The 17070-nt window shown below is 46.2% G+C and overlaps 1 protein-coding gene across 1 annotated transcript; it reads left to right on the forward strand.

The window, feature by feature from the left end:
• Positions 1 to 801: 801 nt before the first annotated feature.
• Positions 802 to 15103, forward strand: FCGR2B (Fc gamma receptor IIb). The gene is made up of 8 exons (XM_063104323.1): positions 802 to 925; positions 7251 to 7271; positions 8457 to 8714; positions 10156 to 10410; positions 11130 to 11252; positions 12424 to 12480; positions 14575 to 14612; positions 14736 to 15103. The coding sequence occupies exons 1-8, from the start codon at positions 814 to 816 to the stop codon at positions 14796 to 14798; spliced, it is 927 nt and encodes a 308-aa protein (XP_062960393.1). The 5' UTR covers positions 802 to 813; the 3' UTR covers positions 14799 to 15103.
• The last annotated feature ends 1967 nt before the right edge of the window (positions 15104 to 17070 follow it).

A 17070-nucleotide genomic window follows, 5' to 3' on the forward strand; every position in this document is an offset into this window, starting at 1 on the left:
GACCTAAAGCTCTGAGAAACTACCTGGCATTCAAATATAGACTTAGTACAGAGTCAAAGCCCATGCTCTTCACCATGCCATAGCGGTGAGAACAGTGAAGGGAATGAGCATGGCAAAAATGACCAAGATACAGAATCAGGGCACAAAGTGGTGCTAAACAGATATTTATTGAGATATTCAATGAATGAATGAATAAAAGAATGGATGAGAGAGGGCAAGGATGAGTATGAGTGTGGTCATCCTGCTGTCACCCTGACATACCTCCTTGTCCTTGTTCCACAATCCAAAAGTGGTCAGGGATTGTAATAGAGGAAATCAGATGATGGTGGGTGGCCTCAAGGCCATATGTTCAATTTCAGAAGGAGCCCAGATTTCAGCATCTGGGTCCGCAAATGGAAACTGAAGTACTAGAGACTGCCTGTACACTGTCCTCCGTCCCTTTTCTAAGGAGGATGGAGACTGGGATAGGAGGTTCTGAGCTGAGTTTGGGTGGCCATTTCCCGCTTTCTACCAGAGGCCAGGCCAGCTGTGGCCCCAGAGGAAGAAGAGGGACGATGTTTCCCACTTTCTAAAATTTCTGTGAATTTGGATTTGGGCCAAGCCAGATTGATTCTGGGAAGCCCTGACCCTTCTAGGAGGGAACCACTGAGAGGAAAGAGGGTGGGAAGGGAGGAGCCTATGATAAAACAGAAGGTTTCTTTTCACTTCCTCTTTTGGTCTCCAGAAATTGTCTGTTCTCTGGGGTGGAATCTGCCAAGCCTTGAGAGAAGCTTCACCTACCGTGCTGTTGGAGCCAGCTTGCTCCAGGGGGTGATGGGAATCCTCGCATTCCTACCCCTCCTTGCCACTGAGAGTGACAGGGCTGACGGCAAGCCCTCCCAGCCTGTGGGCCACATGCTACTGTGGACAGCTGTGCTATTCCTGAGTGAGTCGGGGCCCCCAGGAGGGAGAGAGGAGCAGGAACACCTCAGGTGGGGCTGGGCTTGGGCAAGGGTGAGGGGTGGCACGGGGAGCGCGTGAGGAGAGCCAGGAGGGTGAAGGCAGGCTGATGATCAAATTCTGACAGTGCTGCTGGACTGGCAGAATCATAAAAGTTCGCAGTTTGTTTTTTTTACAGTGTCTTTTACCCAGTCTCAGTGGACACCCAGGTCCCTGATGCTCTGCCACCTGCCACATCAGAAACTGCTCTGAGGAAAGTCTCATGACGTAGACTTGAATGAGTAATGAGTGGTCACTGTGGGTTCTTTCTTTGAAGCATGTGTTTTACATGGAACCAAATTTTAGGCAGGAGGGCTGCCTTAGACATGAGTACTGCCTTAGAGAAGGGATAGGGAGGAGGCTGTAAGATGCATTTTGGGAAGGAGATGGCAGTGGTCTTTCTCAGTGCTTCTGAAACGACTTCATGCAGCAGAAGACCATTCTCTTTAAGTGCAGGGAGATTCCCCTGGGCAGAAGCCCAGGAGGGTCTGGCTTATCCAGGGAACTGGGGCACAGAGAAAACACAAACCTGGGCAATTCTGGAATAGCCAATTGTGGGACCAGAGAAGTGACGCATGCCTCCTTTCGCTGCACAGACTGTGGGGGTAGGTCCTGGCTCTGATCAGTGAGAAAGCCAGGGTCTTAGGCTGAGATAGAGGGCTATTTTCTGACCCTGTTCTCAGCCAGGGGACAAGGTCTGATGGTGCTGGGTGGTCAGAAGAGTCTAGGCAAGGCCAGATAGGGAAGCCCTGGTGCTAGGACTGTCTCCCCAAGCTCAATCCCAGGGCTTCTGTCCTCACATCCCAGAGGAAGGCATACCACCATTCCCCAAGCTCATGGTGTGGCTGATGGTGAAACCTGGTCAGCTCTGGGAGACTTTGGCCCTCAGTGCTGGATGATACTAGGCTACAGGAGGCAGAGGTAAGGAAGAGAAAGTATTCCCACATGAGTGGGATGGAATGGATTAAAAGTAGAATAGAATGTAAAGTCATCCTGAATGTAAAGTCAGCCTGAACTACCTTGTTTTTCATGTGGGGAAGCTCAGACCTAGAGAGGTGACATGCCTCTCTGCTCATCGTGCCATTAGTGTGCCACTCACCTGGGCAGGACTCCTGGGAAAGACCTTTGGTGTTTTCTTCCATTGGCCTTTTGCTAAGTCTACAAGGACCTACTCCATCTTCTCATCTTTATCGGGGCCTCCACATTTAGGTCTTCACTTGATGACTCAGTTCCTGCAACACCCTCTGATGGGTCCTGACTGCTCCTGTCTCCCCTCCCCACATCCATACTGCACACTGAGGCCAGGGCATCTTCCAGCATGGCTGTGGCTGAGTCACTGCCCTTCATAAATGCCTGCAGTGCTGCTCCATTGCTTACTGATGAGCTCCAATTCCACTCTTCTAACCATGTTCCCCATCGCACCCCAAATGAATCCTCTTCAACAGCCAGGCAACGTGGCAATGCGTACCCCGTGCTTTCTGTTTTCAGTACCTTTGCTCCTGCTGGTTCTCCAAACTGCCTTGTTTCAACCTTATATAAATTCTATGTGCCAGGCACTGTTCTATGACTTGAGACTTATCAGTGAACACAACAGACAGCGTTTTTGACCTAAAGTTCAAGGTCTTTGTTTCTCTCACAATGAGTACACTGGGTGTGAACATATCTTGTATTTACTATTATTTGTTGAATGTGGAATGGATAAACAGTTGGCAGCTTCTCTCTCCTTTCCCCATCTCTTTCTTGTTTTATCTCTTCCTACTCCTCCTCTGATTTTTTACCCACTCTCCCACTGCTCTGTCCCCCTTGCCAATCCTACACACTTAGGTTTTTAGGATCATATCTATGTCAACAGCTCACAAACCTATTTCTCTTCCTTGCTTCTATCAAGTATAATTTCGTATTTCCACCTGCTGGTTGGACACCTCCAAATTGATTTGCTGGCCCAGAAACAAAACATATTCAAACTTACCATCTGCCCCTTACAAATATTCTTCTCCTTCTTACATTTATATTAGCATGAGCACAGCTACATTTTTCCTAGACACCCATTTATATCACTCTCATATCTCATTAAGTGCCAAGTTCTCTCAGTTCTGTCTCTTAAATTTCTCTCACATCTGAATCCTCTTCTTCACTTCCTATTGTCAGTACAACTTTGGCTCTCTTATCTCCCACCTAGATTCATTCAATGAATAATTTTCAGAGGGCTGGCACATAAAATTAATACAGCTTCTGCTCCCTTTGAGCTTACATTCTACCAAAGGATATAAACAATAAATAAACTCAAAGGCAAAAAAAATACAAATTGGAAATGGTTCAGAAGATGTGAACAGGGTATTGTGATAAGAATAGTTGTCACGGGGGAGATGAGACAGCAGTCTACTTAAACGGGATGATATGGAAAGAGTTTTCTGAGGAGGTGACATTTAAGCTGAGACCTTAAGCATGATAAGAATTTAGCTATTTAAAGATTCCAAGGAAGCATGTTCAAGGTGAAGGAATCAGCATATAGAAAAACCCCAAGTCTGAAGAATTTCAAAAGGGCTGGTGGTACTGGGGCTCAGTGAGTAGAGGAAGGACTCGAGATGAGGTTTCTCTTCCTTACCTCTGCCTGGAGAGATGAGCATGGACCATGTCAGGTAGGGCCTTGTAGGCTGTTTGCATTTTATTTTAAGAGCAAAGGAAGGCCATGGAAGACTTGTAAGCAGGGGAGTGACATCATCTGATTTTTTTTAAACTCTAGCTTCATTGTGGAAAATGGATTGTAGGGGGACAGAAGAAGTGAGGGGATAAGCTGAAGATGGGAGAAAGCTGATGGTGTCCTAAACTAGAGAAGTGACCACGGGGGTGGAGAGAAGTCGGTGGATCCAAGATCTAAGTTGGAAGCAGAATCAATAAGATATCCTGGTTTGGAAGGGGACTAGGGTTTGGGAGGGAGAGGAAAAAAAGATGGCTTGCAGGTTTCTGGCATGAGTAAGTGGATTGATAGTGATGATATACATTGATGTGGGGAAGACTGGGACAGAAGCAGAACATGTCCATTTGATTTGACAACACGGAAGTCATTCATAATTTTGACAAGAAAAGTTTTAGTGGACCAATGAGGGCAGAAGCCAAATTGCAGAGAATTAGACAGTGAATGGGAGAAGAAAGGAGCCCACGTAGGGGGGGAAAATGGAGAAATTTGGTTGTGAAAGGGACCAGAGAAAATGGGACTGAGATTATATGTGGGGTCAAGGGTCTGTTTTTTTTTTTTTGGTTTGTTTGTTTTTTTAATGAAAGATCCTGGAATATATTTATGTTGATGGGAAGAACCAGCTGAGAAGGAGAAACTGGTGATGCGGAAGAGGAAGGGAATAACTGAGAGAGGGAAGGCCTTGTGATGACTAAAGAGAATGGGATCCAGGATACATGTGTAAAGACTGACCATGGACAGGAGGAGAGATACTTTCCCCAGTGAAAAGCAAGGAAGGAGAAGAAAGGTAGAGATGCACATAGATTAGTAGATTTAGTCAGGGAAAGATGTGAGATCTGTCCAGCTGCTTCTGTTTTCTCATGAAGTATGAAAAAAGCATCAGCTAAAAGTGAGAGGGGACTGGAGGCAGAGGGTGAAACAGGAGAGTTTGGGGAGTGAGGGAAATATGAGTATCACTGCCAAGAGCAGCAGAGCAAACTTATTAGAGAACAGTGTCAGAATGATAGTTCAGTGTCCTTTTGAATATGGTGATCACAAATTACTTGAGACAGCGATCTGCTTGCTTGTGTGGTAATTTCAGTACCACACAGCTGAACAAGTACAGGCAGGGAGAATACAGGTGCATTTGACGGGGGCGGAGAAGGGCAAGAGAGTCAAGGGGATTTGCAAGGAGGTGATGGTAACGGTGTATCACCGAATCCAAGCTAGATAGGGAGGGAGGTGAACGCAAACAGCTGAAGGATAGACAGTGGTGGGGGAAATGCCTTGGGATTCCTCATAAAGCCAAAGGTGATCGTGGAGCCTGTACTTGAGCAGATGAAATGCGAGAAGAAGAGGTTGTGATGGAAGCACAGGATGTTTGATTATGTGATTTGTGATTTGGTATGGTTTCTGGCGATGACGAGGTCTTGGGAATACGATGGGCATGAGTGGCTAAGATGCATGAAAACAAGTTCATTGGCGATGAGTACATCAAAGAACTAAGAGGCCAGATGTTGGATAGACCATCTACATGTATTCTAGATCACCGTAATAGTCTCTTTTTTAACTACTGTCTTGGTATTTCCCCCATTCCAATTTATCTGACACAGCACTTTCAGCATCAATTTGATAATTCTAAGTGATTTCCGACTGTTCATGAACTAAAGAGCAAACTTTTTAAAAACTAGCTTACATTTATTTAACACTAAACATGTGTCAGGTAACACACTGTCTTATTCAGATTACCTCATTTAATCCTTATGACAACCCTATGAAGTAGGTACTGCTGTCATCATCTCCATTTACAAGCAAGGAAACTGAAGCAGAGAAGAGAAAAGACATTTGTGCAAGGCGACTCAGCAGATGTGGAGTCAACGTTTAAATTCAGCCTGCGCTGTTACCCACTGTCACATCATCTGGCATTAGGAGCCCTCCAGAGTGTGGCTGCTATCTCCCTTTTCAGCTTTGTCCCTCATGATTGGAGGTGCTTGAGCAGAGACAGGAAATCAAGCAGAAGTTGGGTTGCAATTGGCCGGGAATGCTGACAAGTACCTGTCGGTCCCTCCCATGGAAAACCTCTTCCCTCTCTGTCTGTAAAAATCCTATCAATCCTTGAGTGTTCACGATGAATCCCATCTTCTCCATGGGATTCCCCTCCTTACCAACCCCAAGCCCTGCCAAACACAGAGCCCTGGGATCTTTTCCACCACTGAACCTCCATAGCATTTTATCTGTACTCCTCTAATGGCATTAAGCCCGTCTCTTTTCCCATAGACTACATGTGTGCTTGTCTTCCCCATTAGATTCTTGGCCTCAGTGAAGGAGAAGACTTATACTCCTTCCCCTCAGGTGGACTCAACACTCATTGCAGGACAGTAGGAAGTCAATGCAGGTTTGCCGATTAACGCTGGACTGCAAAGGAATGGAGTGATTGGTTGAAATGCAGCAGCGTCGGGTGCAGAATCCAGTTCTCTAAACTCCCATGCCGACACTCTCCACAATGCTCCCTTCTCATCCCTTTTGCTTCTGCTTCAATTTCCTTCCATACTTTTGTCCCTGAAGATGAACACATACCTGGAAGCTTCTTGACATTCAGCCCAAACACAAGAGAAAACTCCCACCAACAAACAGACAGACAGATATAGACACACACACACTGGGCTCTATTCATCTAAGGACCCAGTTTTGCTTCTTCACCCAACAATAGCACCCACAAATCTTCACCCTTCCATTCAACTTTCCTGGCCCTTCGTAGCCCACACTTTGCCTCCACTTGGGAAGCCCCTTCCCTCACCCAACGATATTCCCCTGGCCCCCATATGAAGCTACAGATGCAGTATCCTTCTGCAGTCTGCTCTTGACCCTATCAGATATTCCTAACAGCAAAAAACTGGATGACCTAAATGTCAAGCAATAGGAGGTTAAACAAATCACAGGAGAGCCAAATAGAAGGATATAGTGCAGTCGTTAAAAGTGACAACACAGAAACAGATTAATCTACTAGACCTTGTATTATTGCTCAGTTGAAAATCGGGTTGGAGAACAGTTTCTATAGTATATCCTCATTTGTAATTTATGTATGTCTGCATGTAAACATTACATGTATATGTTTTCATGGAAAAAAAAATCCAACAGGATGTATGTTAAGGTGATAATATTTTGCTCATGTATATTTCATATTTTTCTACAGTGACCATGGATTACCTGTGTAATCTCTACCACATCCCCCACAAAAGAACAAATCCTGTTCTCAGGATAGACTTTTGCAAAATTATTTACACTGAAGCATAAATTATGTGTAAAGCCCAACAGGAACCACTTTCCAGAGGCATTTTTATTTTTATCAGTCAAAAGTGTTAAGCCAAATGAAAGTCTCACAAAACAGATAGAAGAGGGTTTTATATCATTTTATTTCATTTTCTTTCTATTATTGGGGAAGAAGCTCCCAGTCCTTTTGAAAGACCACCTCATCCAGGCAGTCCAAGGGGCTGTGGGGCGAGGGCTGAGATGTGGATGAAGGGGATCTGGGCCTGGGCAGGTATGTCTCAGGGCAGATGCTCAGGCTCTGGGCTGATCTTTGCTTTCTGTCTTACAGCTTCTGTTGCTGGGACATCTGGTAAGTACTCTACCCACATCCTTTCTCTCCCCCAGCTGCCTTTTTCCTCTTCTCCCAGTGCCCTATCAGGAGGTGCTCTGACCGCACCAGCAACCGAGCCCAGTACTGGGTCAGGGCCAGAAAAGGGTAATTGCCCCCAGAAGATGCCCTGACCCCTCTCCCTCTGTCCTCCCTCTCTCCCCTCCTCCCGTAGAGGCAAGTGGTGGGCAGCCTTGGTGCACAGGTGCTCCAATCCTTCTGGTTCTGTTATGGTGAGATGTTACAGGCATTGTCACAGAAAATGAGAATTCTGTCCTCTCTCTCAACTGCCTTCCACTCTCCAAATAAAATCAAGAGCTCCCTCTCTTCAAATAAAATTCAGGCACATGCAAAATCACATGATCTGTATAAGTTGCCCCCATGTGCTGATGAATCCTCTACTTTGCATGTGTCTATGACAGAGACGGGTGTCTCCACGCCTCTGGCTGCAGCTTGGTGGAGTGAGCTTTGCTGGGCACCTCTTTATCTGTACCTCTCAACCTCCCCACCCCCCAGCTTTCTACTCTCTCTTTCTTTATCCTTCGGAGGCCCCAGAGGCTCCTCTGTGCTTGGATGTGAGGACAGACCATCCTGGCCTTCTTTTGAAGGGATAAAGAATGACATTAGGTCAGAACAGAAACCTGATGTCTGACTCTCATGCCTGGCATCTCCACCAGATGCCCCCACTTGTCTTCAGCCAGCTCTGGAGGGGGTCTGCCTGCTAGTGTCCAGATGCCTCAGCCTAAAGGGGAGGACAGTGAGTCCTAAGAGTGTGTGTGTGTGTGTGTGAGTGTGTGTGTGTGTTTGTGTGTGTGTGTGAGAGAGAGAGAGAGAGAGAGAGAAGGAAGAGTTAGGATATCTCTTGGTTAGCATTTCTCTTGGTGAGGCACGTATATTTTTAAGCTGCTTCCTTTGTCCTTTCTCTCCCTCTCTTTCCTCTTGCCCTTCCCTTCTGAGGGCCAGATGAGCTCCCTGAGAATACCTGGGTTCCCCGGGGCCCTCCTGATGGGATGTGTAAGAAGAATCACCTCCAGTCGCAGAACTGTTCTGGGCCTGTCCCCACTCTTGGTGCCCTCAGTAGGAAAACAGGTGCTTCTTTGAGATTTGGAGCTGCTCAGGCTCTTGGGGTTCCCTTTCCTCACGGTGCCTCCTCTCTCTGCCTCTCAGCTGCTCTCCCGAAGGCTGTGGTGAAACTCGAGCCCCCGTGGACCCATGTGCTCCAGGAGGACTACGTGACTCTGAGGTGCCAGGGGGCCCACACCCCTGGGAACAACTCCGCCCAGTGGTTCCACAATGGGAGCTCCATCCCCACCCAGGTCCAGGCCAGCTACAGATTTAAGGCCAAGAGAGATGACAGCGGGGAGTACAGGTGCCAGACAGGCCAGACCAGCCTCAGCGACCCTGTGCATCTGGGCGTGCTTTCCGGTCAGTGAAGGAAGGGCCCGGGGAGGGTCTGGGAGGACCAGGACAGATGAAATCTGCTTACACTACAGAGGTTTGCAGGAAAGGGGGGTGACCTGCTTACTGGGAAGTGTTGCTGTGAGTTACCCAATCATTGCCCTTTTCACCTACTTCCTTGGCTTAATACGTGTGGTGGGGGTGGAAGTTCCTAAGAAATTCCTCAGCATATATTAAAGGTTGTTTTTGCCTCAGTCTTGATTGAGCAAGAAGTTTACAAGGCCACAAACAGGCAGCTATGAAAGAAGCGGAAGGAAATCCCTACTTCATAAAAACCCTTTCAAAAAAAATTTTTCTTGGCAGGTGGCCAGCACGGGATCTGAACCCTTGACCTTGGTGTTATAACCACGCTCTAACCAACTGAGCTAAGCAGCCAGCCCCAAAACTCTTTCATTCTTATATCAGAGTTGAAAAGCACAAACAGATCACAACTGAATCCTAGCCCTGGAAATTACTCCATATAAACATGACGAATTCATTTAATCCTTGAGTCTCAGTTTCCTCATCTGTGCAACGGGGTTACATGGGCGCTGCCCCCGACCCCCTCTCTGCCCTCTGTGCCCCTTCTCCACACTCTCTTAGTGCTAGGTGCTCTTCTCTGTCCTTCTCTTTCCCCAGACTGTGGGCAACTGGAAGTGAAAACTGTGTCTTACCCACCTTCGTATTTCCAGCACCTGAGACAGGGTGGAGCTTAGTAAGTATTTGCCAAACAGATCAGTGATTTTACAAAGCTCCTGGCAAAAAGTAGCTGCTCCATAAAGAAAAGCTACAATGTGATGATGATGAAGACTCTTCACTTAGTCCATTCCCCTCGCCTGATTCCCAAATTTTCCTCAAAAGTACACAGCAAGCTAATGACCATCTGTGACGCTATCTTCAGACAAAGACCCCGCGGAAGTAAAGCTCCACATTTAGTAGCATTTATCAGTAAACTAACATTTGCTGGCAGCTTGGGACTTTCTACTATCCTCAAAGACATGTATCTCTGCTGTGTCCTCTTCACATGCTGTCTCCTCAGTCAAACTGGATTCCTCCCTCCCTCCCCCCAGGAAAGGGTCTCATGTATCCTTCCTGCAGAGGCCTGTTAGGTGGGACAGTGCTATTGCTGCCTTCTCCTAGGAAAGGAAAGAAAAGGTAAGCATAGCCTGAGCACCTACTGTGTGACAGGAACTATTGTAGATGCGTGGTATTATCATAACGGTTTTCACAGATGAGGAAACTGAGGGCCAGAAGAATGCAATTACTTGCCCAAGATTACAGAGACCATAAATGATGGAACGAGAATTAGAGCCCAGGAGTATGTGATTCCAAACTGAAGTTCTTGCCTCTGCACAATGCATCCCACCAGCAAGGATGGCCTGGGTCTCGGAGTTGAGCTAAGATCTCCTGGTCCTTCTGTATCTTTCAGACTGGCTGCTGCTCCAGACTCCTCATCTGGTGCTCCAGGAGGGGGAAACCATCATGCTGAGGTGCCACAGCTGGAAAAACATGCCTCTCTACAAGATCAATTTCTACCACAATGGAAAATCCATAAAGTTTTCCCATTACAATTACAACTTCTCCATCCCACAAGCAAACCACAGTCAGAGTGGTAGTTACTACTGCAAAGGCCTTATAGGAAGGTCAGAGCACTCATCACAGTCTGTGACCATCACTGTCCAAGGTAAGGAGCTCTGTCTAGATGCAGGGAGTGGCAATGCAGGGATGGACAAGGGCTAAGGTCATATGGACCTACATGGAGACCTGAGAAACATGACAGCAGCAAAATTGGGTACTCAGGCAAAGAGGAGAGGTGGGGAGAGCCTTGCCAAGTGTTGGCCAGTGGGCAGGAGTAGGGGCCAGAGCTTGGAGCCCTCAGTCTCCAGGTTATAGGTGACAAGGCCGTTGTCCCCCTTTGAAATGCAGGCCCCATACTGAGAACAGCAGTGAAGCAGAGCTCCCTCATTGGTGAGCTCCTGGACATTCCTAAGATCTGAGGTTTGCCTCGCTCCTTCTCATGTCTCCTGTTATCACCATTCACTCTAGAAGGCTTGGCATGTTCTGGAAAATTCAAGTGCTTGATGTAGTACTGATGCCTCCAACTATGGGTGGCATCTGTCTTCTCTGTCCCTGAGGGCTAAGAAGAACTATTCCCTCTGCTCCTACACACTCACTAGGGTGCCTTTATTAGTTCAGTGGAGACTCCTGGGTCTGTGGGAGGCACAAGTCCAGCTGCAGAACCCCATGCTGGGAGGATGGGGGTGAAGTGAGTACCACACTGTCAGTGACCCAGACCCAGAACAGCTCCAGGTGACAAGCGCCAGAGCACAGCACTGGAGGAGGGTGGGCAGGGTGGAGGTGGGAAAGGGAGAGTACTACCTGTCTGAGATCTGTCTTCCCCAGAGCCCAACTCTACCAACTCTTTACCACTGGAGGCCATTGTGGCTGTGGTCACTGGGATTGCCGTAGTGGCCATTGTTGCTGCCATAGGAGTTTTGACCTACCTCAGGAAAAGGCGAATTTCAGGTTTGTGGTTCCCCTTGGACCCTCTTGTCAGTTCCCACTTGGTCAAGGCCTTAATCCCAGACATTGCCAGAACCCATATCTTTAAGCTAGAAAATTCTTAGCATTCAGATATAGCCTCAAATTATTTTTCATTTATTAATTCATTCAAAAAAAATTTGAATAAACTTGCTTCTGTGTTGAGCACTGTGCTGGATACTGTGGGTGACACCAAGATAAAGAAGTCCAGTCCCTCGTCTCAAGGAGTTCTCAACATTGTGGGGAAAGCAGAAGTACAAACAGATAATTATAAGAAGATGGGATAAGAGCAATAGAGAAATGAAAAGGCTATGACAGGAGTGTAGAGGAGGCTCCAGAGCCCAGCATGAGCTGAGGCAGTTAGAGGAGGTTTCATGGGGAGGCAGTGAAGTACGGTGACGGCGCCACCCTGCCTGGGTTCAAATCTCAGCTCCACAGCTCACCACCTGCATGACTTTGGGTGAGTTACTCCACCTCTCTGTGCCTCATTTTCCTTATCTGAAAAATGAGGACACTAACAGGAGCTACCTCACAGGATTGTTATGAGGATGAGTGAGGCTGAAGCTCTTATAACAGTGCCTAGTAGACAGTAAACAGCACGTGTGGAGCTGATACCACCATTGAGAAGGTGATGTTTGGGCAGCAGTTAGCTAGCAAAGAGGGCTGGGAGGCACAGGGGCCAAGGCACGGAAATGAGAAAAGTTGTGGCTAGGATGGGGGTCAAGGGAGGAAAAAAAGAGGGTGCTGTAAGACATCGAGAAAGAGAAAATAATACTACTAATATCTCACAAATCACCTTGAGATTGGTTTATAGCCAGGACCTCAGTTACTGATGATAAGTGTAGAGATATAGAGAGAAATACCAAGAGATAGAGGTGTGTTTTCAAAAGACAGAGCAAGCCTAAGACAGCTGCAATGGAGTGGCCTTTCTGACACTCCTAGGAGTCCCTGTGGGTTCGTTGACTTTTGTCTCTCTGGACTAGCCCTTTTACAGGTGAGAGCATTCCCTAGGCAGGGGAGCCTGGGTGTGGGGTGGAGAGGAGGCATCTGTGTGAAGGAAGGGTCTGTGTTGGTTCTAACCCAATCCTGCCCCTGGTCCTCGGTCCTGAGGATGCAGGCCCCATAATCCTACTAACCTCCTATGTGCCCCTCCTAACTCTCCCAGGAAACCCTGAGCACAGGGAAATGGGAGAGACCCTCCCTGAGGAACCAGGTGAGTACAGCGTTCCCTCTGCGGGCTCAGTGATGCCCCACCTGGGGCTGCCACATGGACTTGAGTCCGCAAGAATTGGCTTGTGTCAGTTCAGCTGGGAGCACAAGAGAGGGAGGGGGAAGTGGGAGGGGGCAGGGGCTCAAATTGCTTGGTCAGTTCTGAGTCTAACTCCTGGGCCTAAAGTGGACCTCACTGGAGATAAGAGGAGGAACACAAGTCCCAGATAGAGAGGAGAGGGCTGTGTCTGAATTTCTGGGACCAGGAATCCAGGGGTATTTCCAGAGCAGGAAATCAGAGATACTTGGGTCTTTCTGTGGATCTTTGGCTACACAGAGCTGGTAGAAGATGGGAGTTAGAAGTTGTAAGGCTGAGGCAAATAGGATTCAGGAGGTAAGAGCCTAAGAGGAAAGGAGGAGGCCTAGGAAAAAAAACCCAAGATATGTTGAGTAATTTGTGGAGTGATGGGATAGGGGTAGTGGTGGTAGGGCTCAGTTCTTAGTGAAACACTAAGAGGAGATTTGGGCTTAAGAAAATTCTGGGGGACTAGGGGCATTAGTGGGCTTTACTTTGTGAGTACAGCTTGGTTCTGACCCCCACTCATGTAGGTTTATTGAATATTGGCCCAGTTCTGCCACGCTTGTACAACAGAATATTGAGTAAGTCACCCCCCTTCACGGGGGTTCAGTCACCTCACTGAGGAAATGAGGGGGTTGGCCTGGTTGGCCTCTGAGCCCATCCAGGCCCGACATTCAGTGACCATCCTACCCCTGGTCCAGGTGGGAGTGTGTAACAGGAGCACACGGATTCCAGGCAACTTGCTGCCTGAACTTAAAGCCAGAGCACAGATTTCTCTGGGGGCTTCCTTGACAGCAGAAATAGGCAGGCAAAAGAGGCCTTGGGAGTCTCCAACTCAGATGGCTGGAGTATGACTCAGAGCAGAGCCAACAGATTTGAGAGCTTGAGCAAAATGTCACTCGTACAGCTGCGCTTTGAGCAAGGTCTGTATGTCCACTGGCCAGGACAAGTGGGGATATGGGCCTGGGTCTGCACCAGGGCCAGCCAGATCTAGAAAAAAAGCCCAAATACAACAGGATTAACTACCTTGATGTTTGGTTCTGGCTACAGTGCCATAAACACATTTATAAGGCATTTATGCAGACAGGCACTGGAGCTGATGGCTTCCCAAAAGGCACAGCTAGGTTGCTGGGATTGCTGAGGACTGTATTAGAAGAGGAATTCAGAACGTGCTTTGTTGCAGAATTTGGAGCATGGCAGATAGGGACTCTTTGTGTCCAGGGGATGATTGAAGAGACTAGATGCACTGTCTGAGACTCCTCCCCAGCTTCCTGAGAAATGCTGATTTGCAGATACTGAGGCTGATTTTCACACTGGCAAAGGGAGTTTACGGCAAAAACATGAGGGGATTTGGTGCACTTTGGATATTAACCAGAAAGGTTCTTCCTTCCTCCCTCCCCCTCTCCCTCCTTTTCTCCCTCCCTCCATCTTTCTTTCTTTCCTTTCCTTCCTTTCTCTTTCTTTCTTCCTCCTGTACTCCCTTCTTTCCTGCCTCCCTTCCTCTTTCTCTCTTCTCTCTTTCTCATTCTCACTCACTTTCTTTTTAATGCCATGGAGTACCAAATTCTTCAAAGTTCCAACAGTGATGTAGTACATTTGACCAACGTGGAAATGGCCCTCAGTCTTTTCTTCTTGAAGTCTGTGGCTGACAAAAATCTGGACTTGACTTCGCTCTGACGCTGAGCACCCCCCACCTCTTCCCCAATATCTCATATCCCCAAAGCTGCCTGGTTTGCTTCTAGGAAGGCTCAGCAATGTTCTGAAAAGAATGGTGCACAAATGACTGCTCCGCTTTGCCAGCGTGGCCAGCGAAGAAGGCTGTGTCTGGGATGCTGCAGAGGGCGAGGGGCAGTGAATGAGGCCACATTTACTCAGCTCTTGGTCCTCAGGCCCGAGCTGGGGTCAGCAGCCCTTGCCTGGGATCTGGTTTGGGCTTTGGTTTTGCAGGCTCAGTAGCAGCCCGGGTGGGGCCTCTCTTTCAGCAGTGCCCTGGCCAATGTCTCTTCTTTTTGCCCACAGCCAATCCCACTGATCCTGGGGAGGCTCCCAACCTTCAGGTGAGTGATCCCAGCCATCTCCTTTGACTTCTCCCCACTTCCTTCTCCCCTGCTGTCTCTTCTCTTGCCTTCTATCCTGCGGTCTCTCTGTGGATCCCCATGGCTCTTTTCTTCTTTCTCTAGGCTGAGAATACAATCACCTATTCACTTCTCAAGCACCCGGAAGCTCCAGAGGAAGAAACATAGCACTTTTATCAGTAACGTATTTAGTCTCCATTGTCTCGCCTTGCGATTTGGGGAAGAGAATCAGAGAGGCAGAAGACCTGGTGTTTCCCAGCTTAAATTCCCCTTGGGGAGAAGAAGGGAATGCTGCAGTTCCAAAGAAAAAGGACTCTTCCAGAGTTACCCATGTGAGTCCTGAAGCTCCCTGTTCTGAAAGCCATAGACAGTATAGTCCTGGATGACTGACTATATTCACTCCTGTGCCTCAGCACTTCTCGACATCAGGACTCCTCTGTTATACATCAACACTGCTAATAAAATTAATGAAGTTACTGCTATTAAGAGATTGTAACAACACAGGAAATTCTTATGTTACAGGTTACATGAGAACAATTGTATAAGTACATGTAATTTCAGAAATGTTAAAAAAGACTAACATTATAACAACATACTAAAAGTGTTTATTTCAGGGTGATGGAATTATTAGTGATTTTTACTTTATTTTTCTATGAAGATCATGTATTACTTTTATAATAAAATATTGCATAAACAACATTCTGTTTATCTTGTCAAGGCTGTATTTGTTGGAGTGTAGACTGAACTATTGGGGGTCTGTTTCTCTTCAATGATAAGAGTCCTGGGAAGGTAGTAATGGATAGGATGAGGGAGAGGAGAGATGGGGATTTGGAGTGTTGGGTCAGTGCCCCTCTTTTTACACTGAATACCCTCCTTCCAATGAACCTGTGTTCTTGTTTCCATGTTTTTGCCTCTTTCTTCCTATGGCAAATGAAACGATCACTTTTTGCAACGCAAGTTCTCAGGAAGCCAAATTTCAGATGCGTTCCAGTGGAGACCGCTGACTCTTCCTACTCTGCTGTTCCCCAGTTCTGTTACCAGAAGGATGTGGCCTTCCAGAGAAGCCATGAAAAGTTAAAAACATGACTGGCAAATTAGAAACATGACCAAAGGCTTCCTTGGGGGCCTGGTGAGTGCCCTTGAAGAGGCTTCGTTTTCCTGGGACTCACAGCATCGTTGTGCAACATTCCTCCTGCATTCAGGAGTTAGGAGCTTCCTTTGTAGGGTAGTTTCCATGGATTTCTATGATACTTACTTTTTATGTGCATATTGTTAGAATGACAAAGAATACTAATTACAATTACTGGGTTATCAAATGTTTATTTTATGCCAAACTATGTGCTTTAGAATTTAGAGAATTTAAGATTATTAGCCACGCATATTTCTTCTTTTGTGATTTTCCTATTTGGATATTCTTTGCCCGTTTTTGCAGTTACAATGTATGTCCCTTTATTTATAAATTACATAGTAACAAATTATTTCCTTCCATTTGTATGTAAATTATTTTGGTACACTAATAATGCTTTCTTTTTATAAAATTAAAATACAGTAGCCAAAAAAAAATTAGATCACCTACCTGTAAATCCACAAATCAGAAATAATCAATGCTAACATTTAAGTACATCAATCCATATCGTTGTCTGTGGCAAAATATATATGTGTTTTAAAAGTTGGATCACATTATATATTTTTACATGTTCATATATACACTCAAGCAAAAATTTATGCTCTCATTTAAGCGCGTAAACTCAAATAATACAAAAACATAAAGAGGAAAAAGTAGAAGTTCCCTTTTGTCCTCGCTCCCCCCAATCTTGTTCCCCTTTCTATGGGTAACCACTATTGAAGGTCTGGTGTACATTTCTGGACTTTTTGGTATGCACTTAATACATATTTAGTTTTCAAAAGACCGTAAATGGGATCATATGTTGCATATGAGTATGCAGTTGGCTTATTTTGTTTAACAGTATATTGTGGAGCTCTTTCCATGGAAGTATTTTCTTTTAAGGATTATATAGTAATCCATAGTACAAATACTATACCATATTTTATTTAACCAACATTTTAAATGCTTCCGATTTTTCATGATTATACGCAATGCTGCAATGAACAACATTCTTAAAATAAAAAATTTTTAAAAAGGAACAAAAAAAAGAACAACATTCTTGGATTCTTGGATGGTTTTTTTGACGGCCTGTGTGAGTATTTCTGCAGGTTAAATTCCTAGAAGTAGAATTGCTGGCTCAAACCACGCTCTCATATTTTTATAAAAACAGTTTACATGTCGTCCCAAAGTATATCAGGATTCTCATTACCTAATACCCTTGTCAATGTTGGGCATTTTTAATTCTTGCCAATCGGATTATGACGGACTGTGCTACTATGCCCTACCCAGTATTAATTCTCCCTTATTTAGTAACAGAGCCCAATTTTGCTTTGG

The sequence above is a fragment of the Cynocephalus volans genome, chromosome 8 (assembly GCF_027409185.1).
Source record: "Cynocephalus volans isolate mCynVol1 chromosome 8, mCynVol1.pri, whole genome shotgun sequence".
Taxonomy (NCBI): Eukaryota; Metazoa; Chordata; class Mammalia; order Dermoptera; family Cynocephalidae; genus Cynocephalus; species Cynocephalus volans.

Excerpts from the sequence above, each read along its gene's own strand:
- FCGR2B (XM_063104323.1), top strand. The coding sequence starts at position 814 with ATGGGAATCCTCGCATTCCTACCCCTCCTTGCCACTGAGAGTGACAGG. Across the intron at positions 7,272-8,456 it reads TTCTGTTGCTGGGACATCTG|CTGCTCTCCCGAAGGCTGTG; the intron begins GTAAGTACTCTA and ends TCTGCCTCTCAG. Across the intron at positions 11,253-12,423 it reads CAGGAAAAGGCGAATTTCAG|CTCTCCCAGGAAACCCTGAG; the intron begins GTTTGTGGTTCC and ends TGCCCCTCCTAA.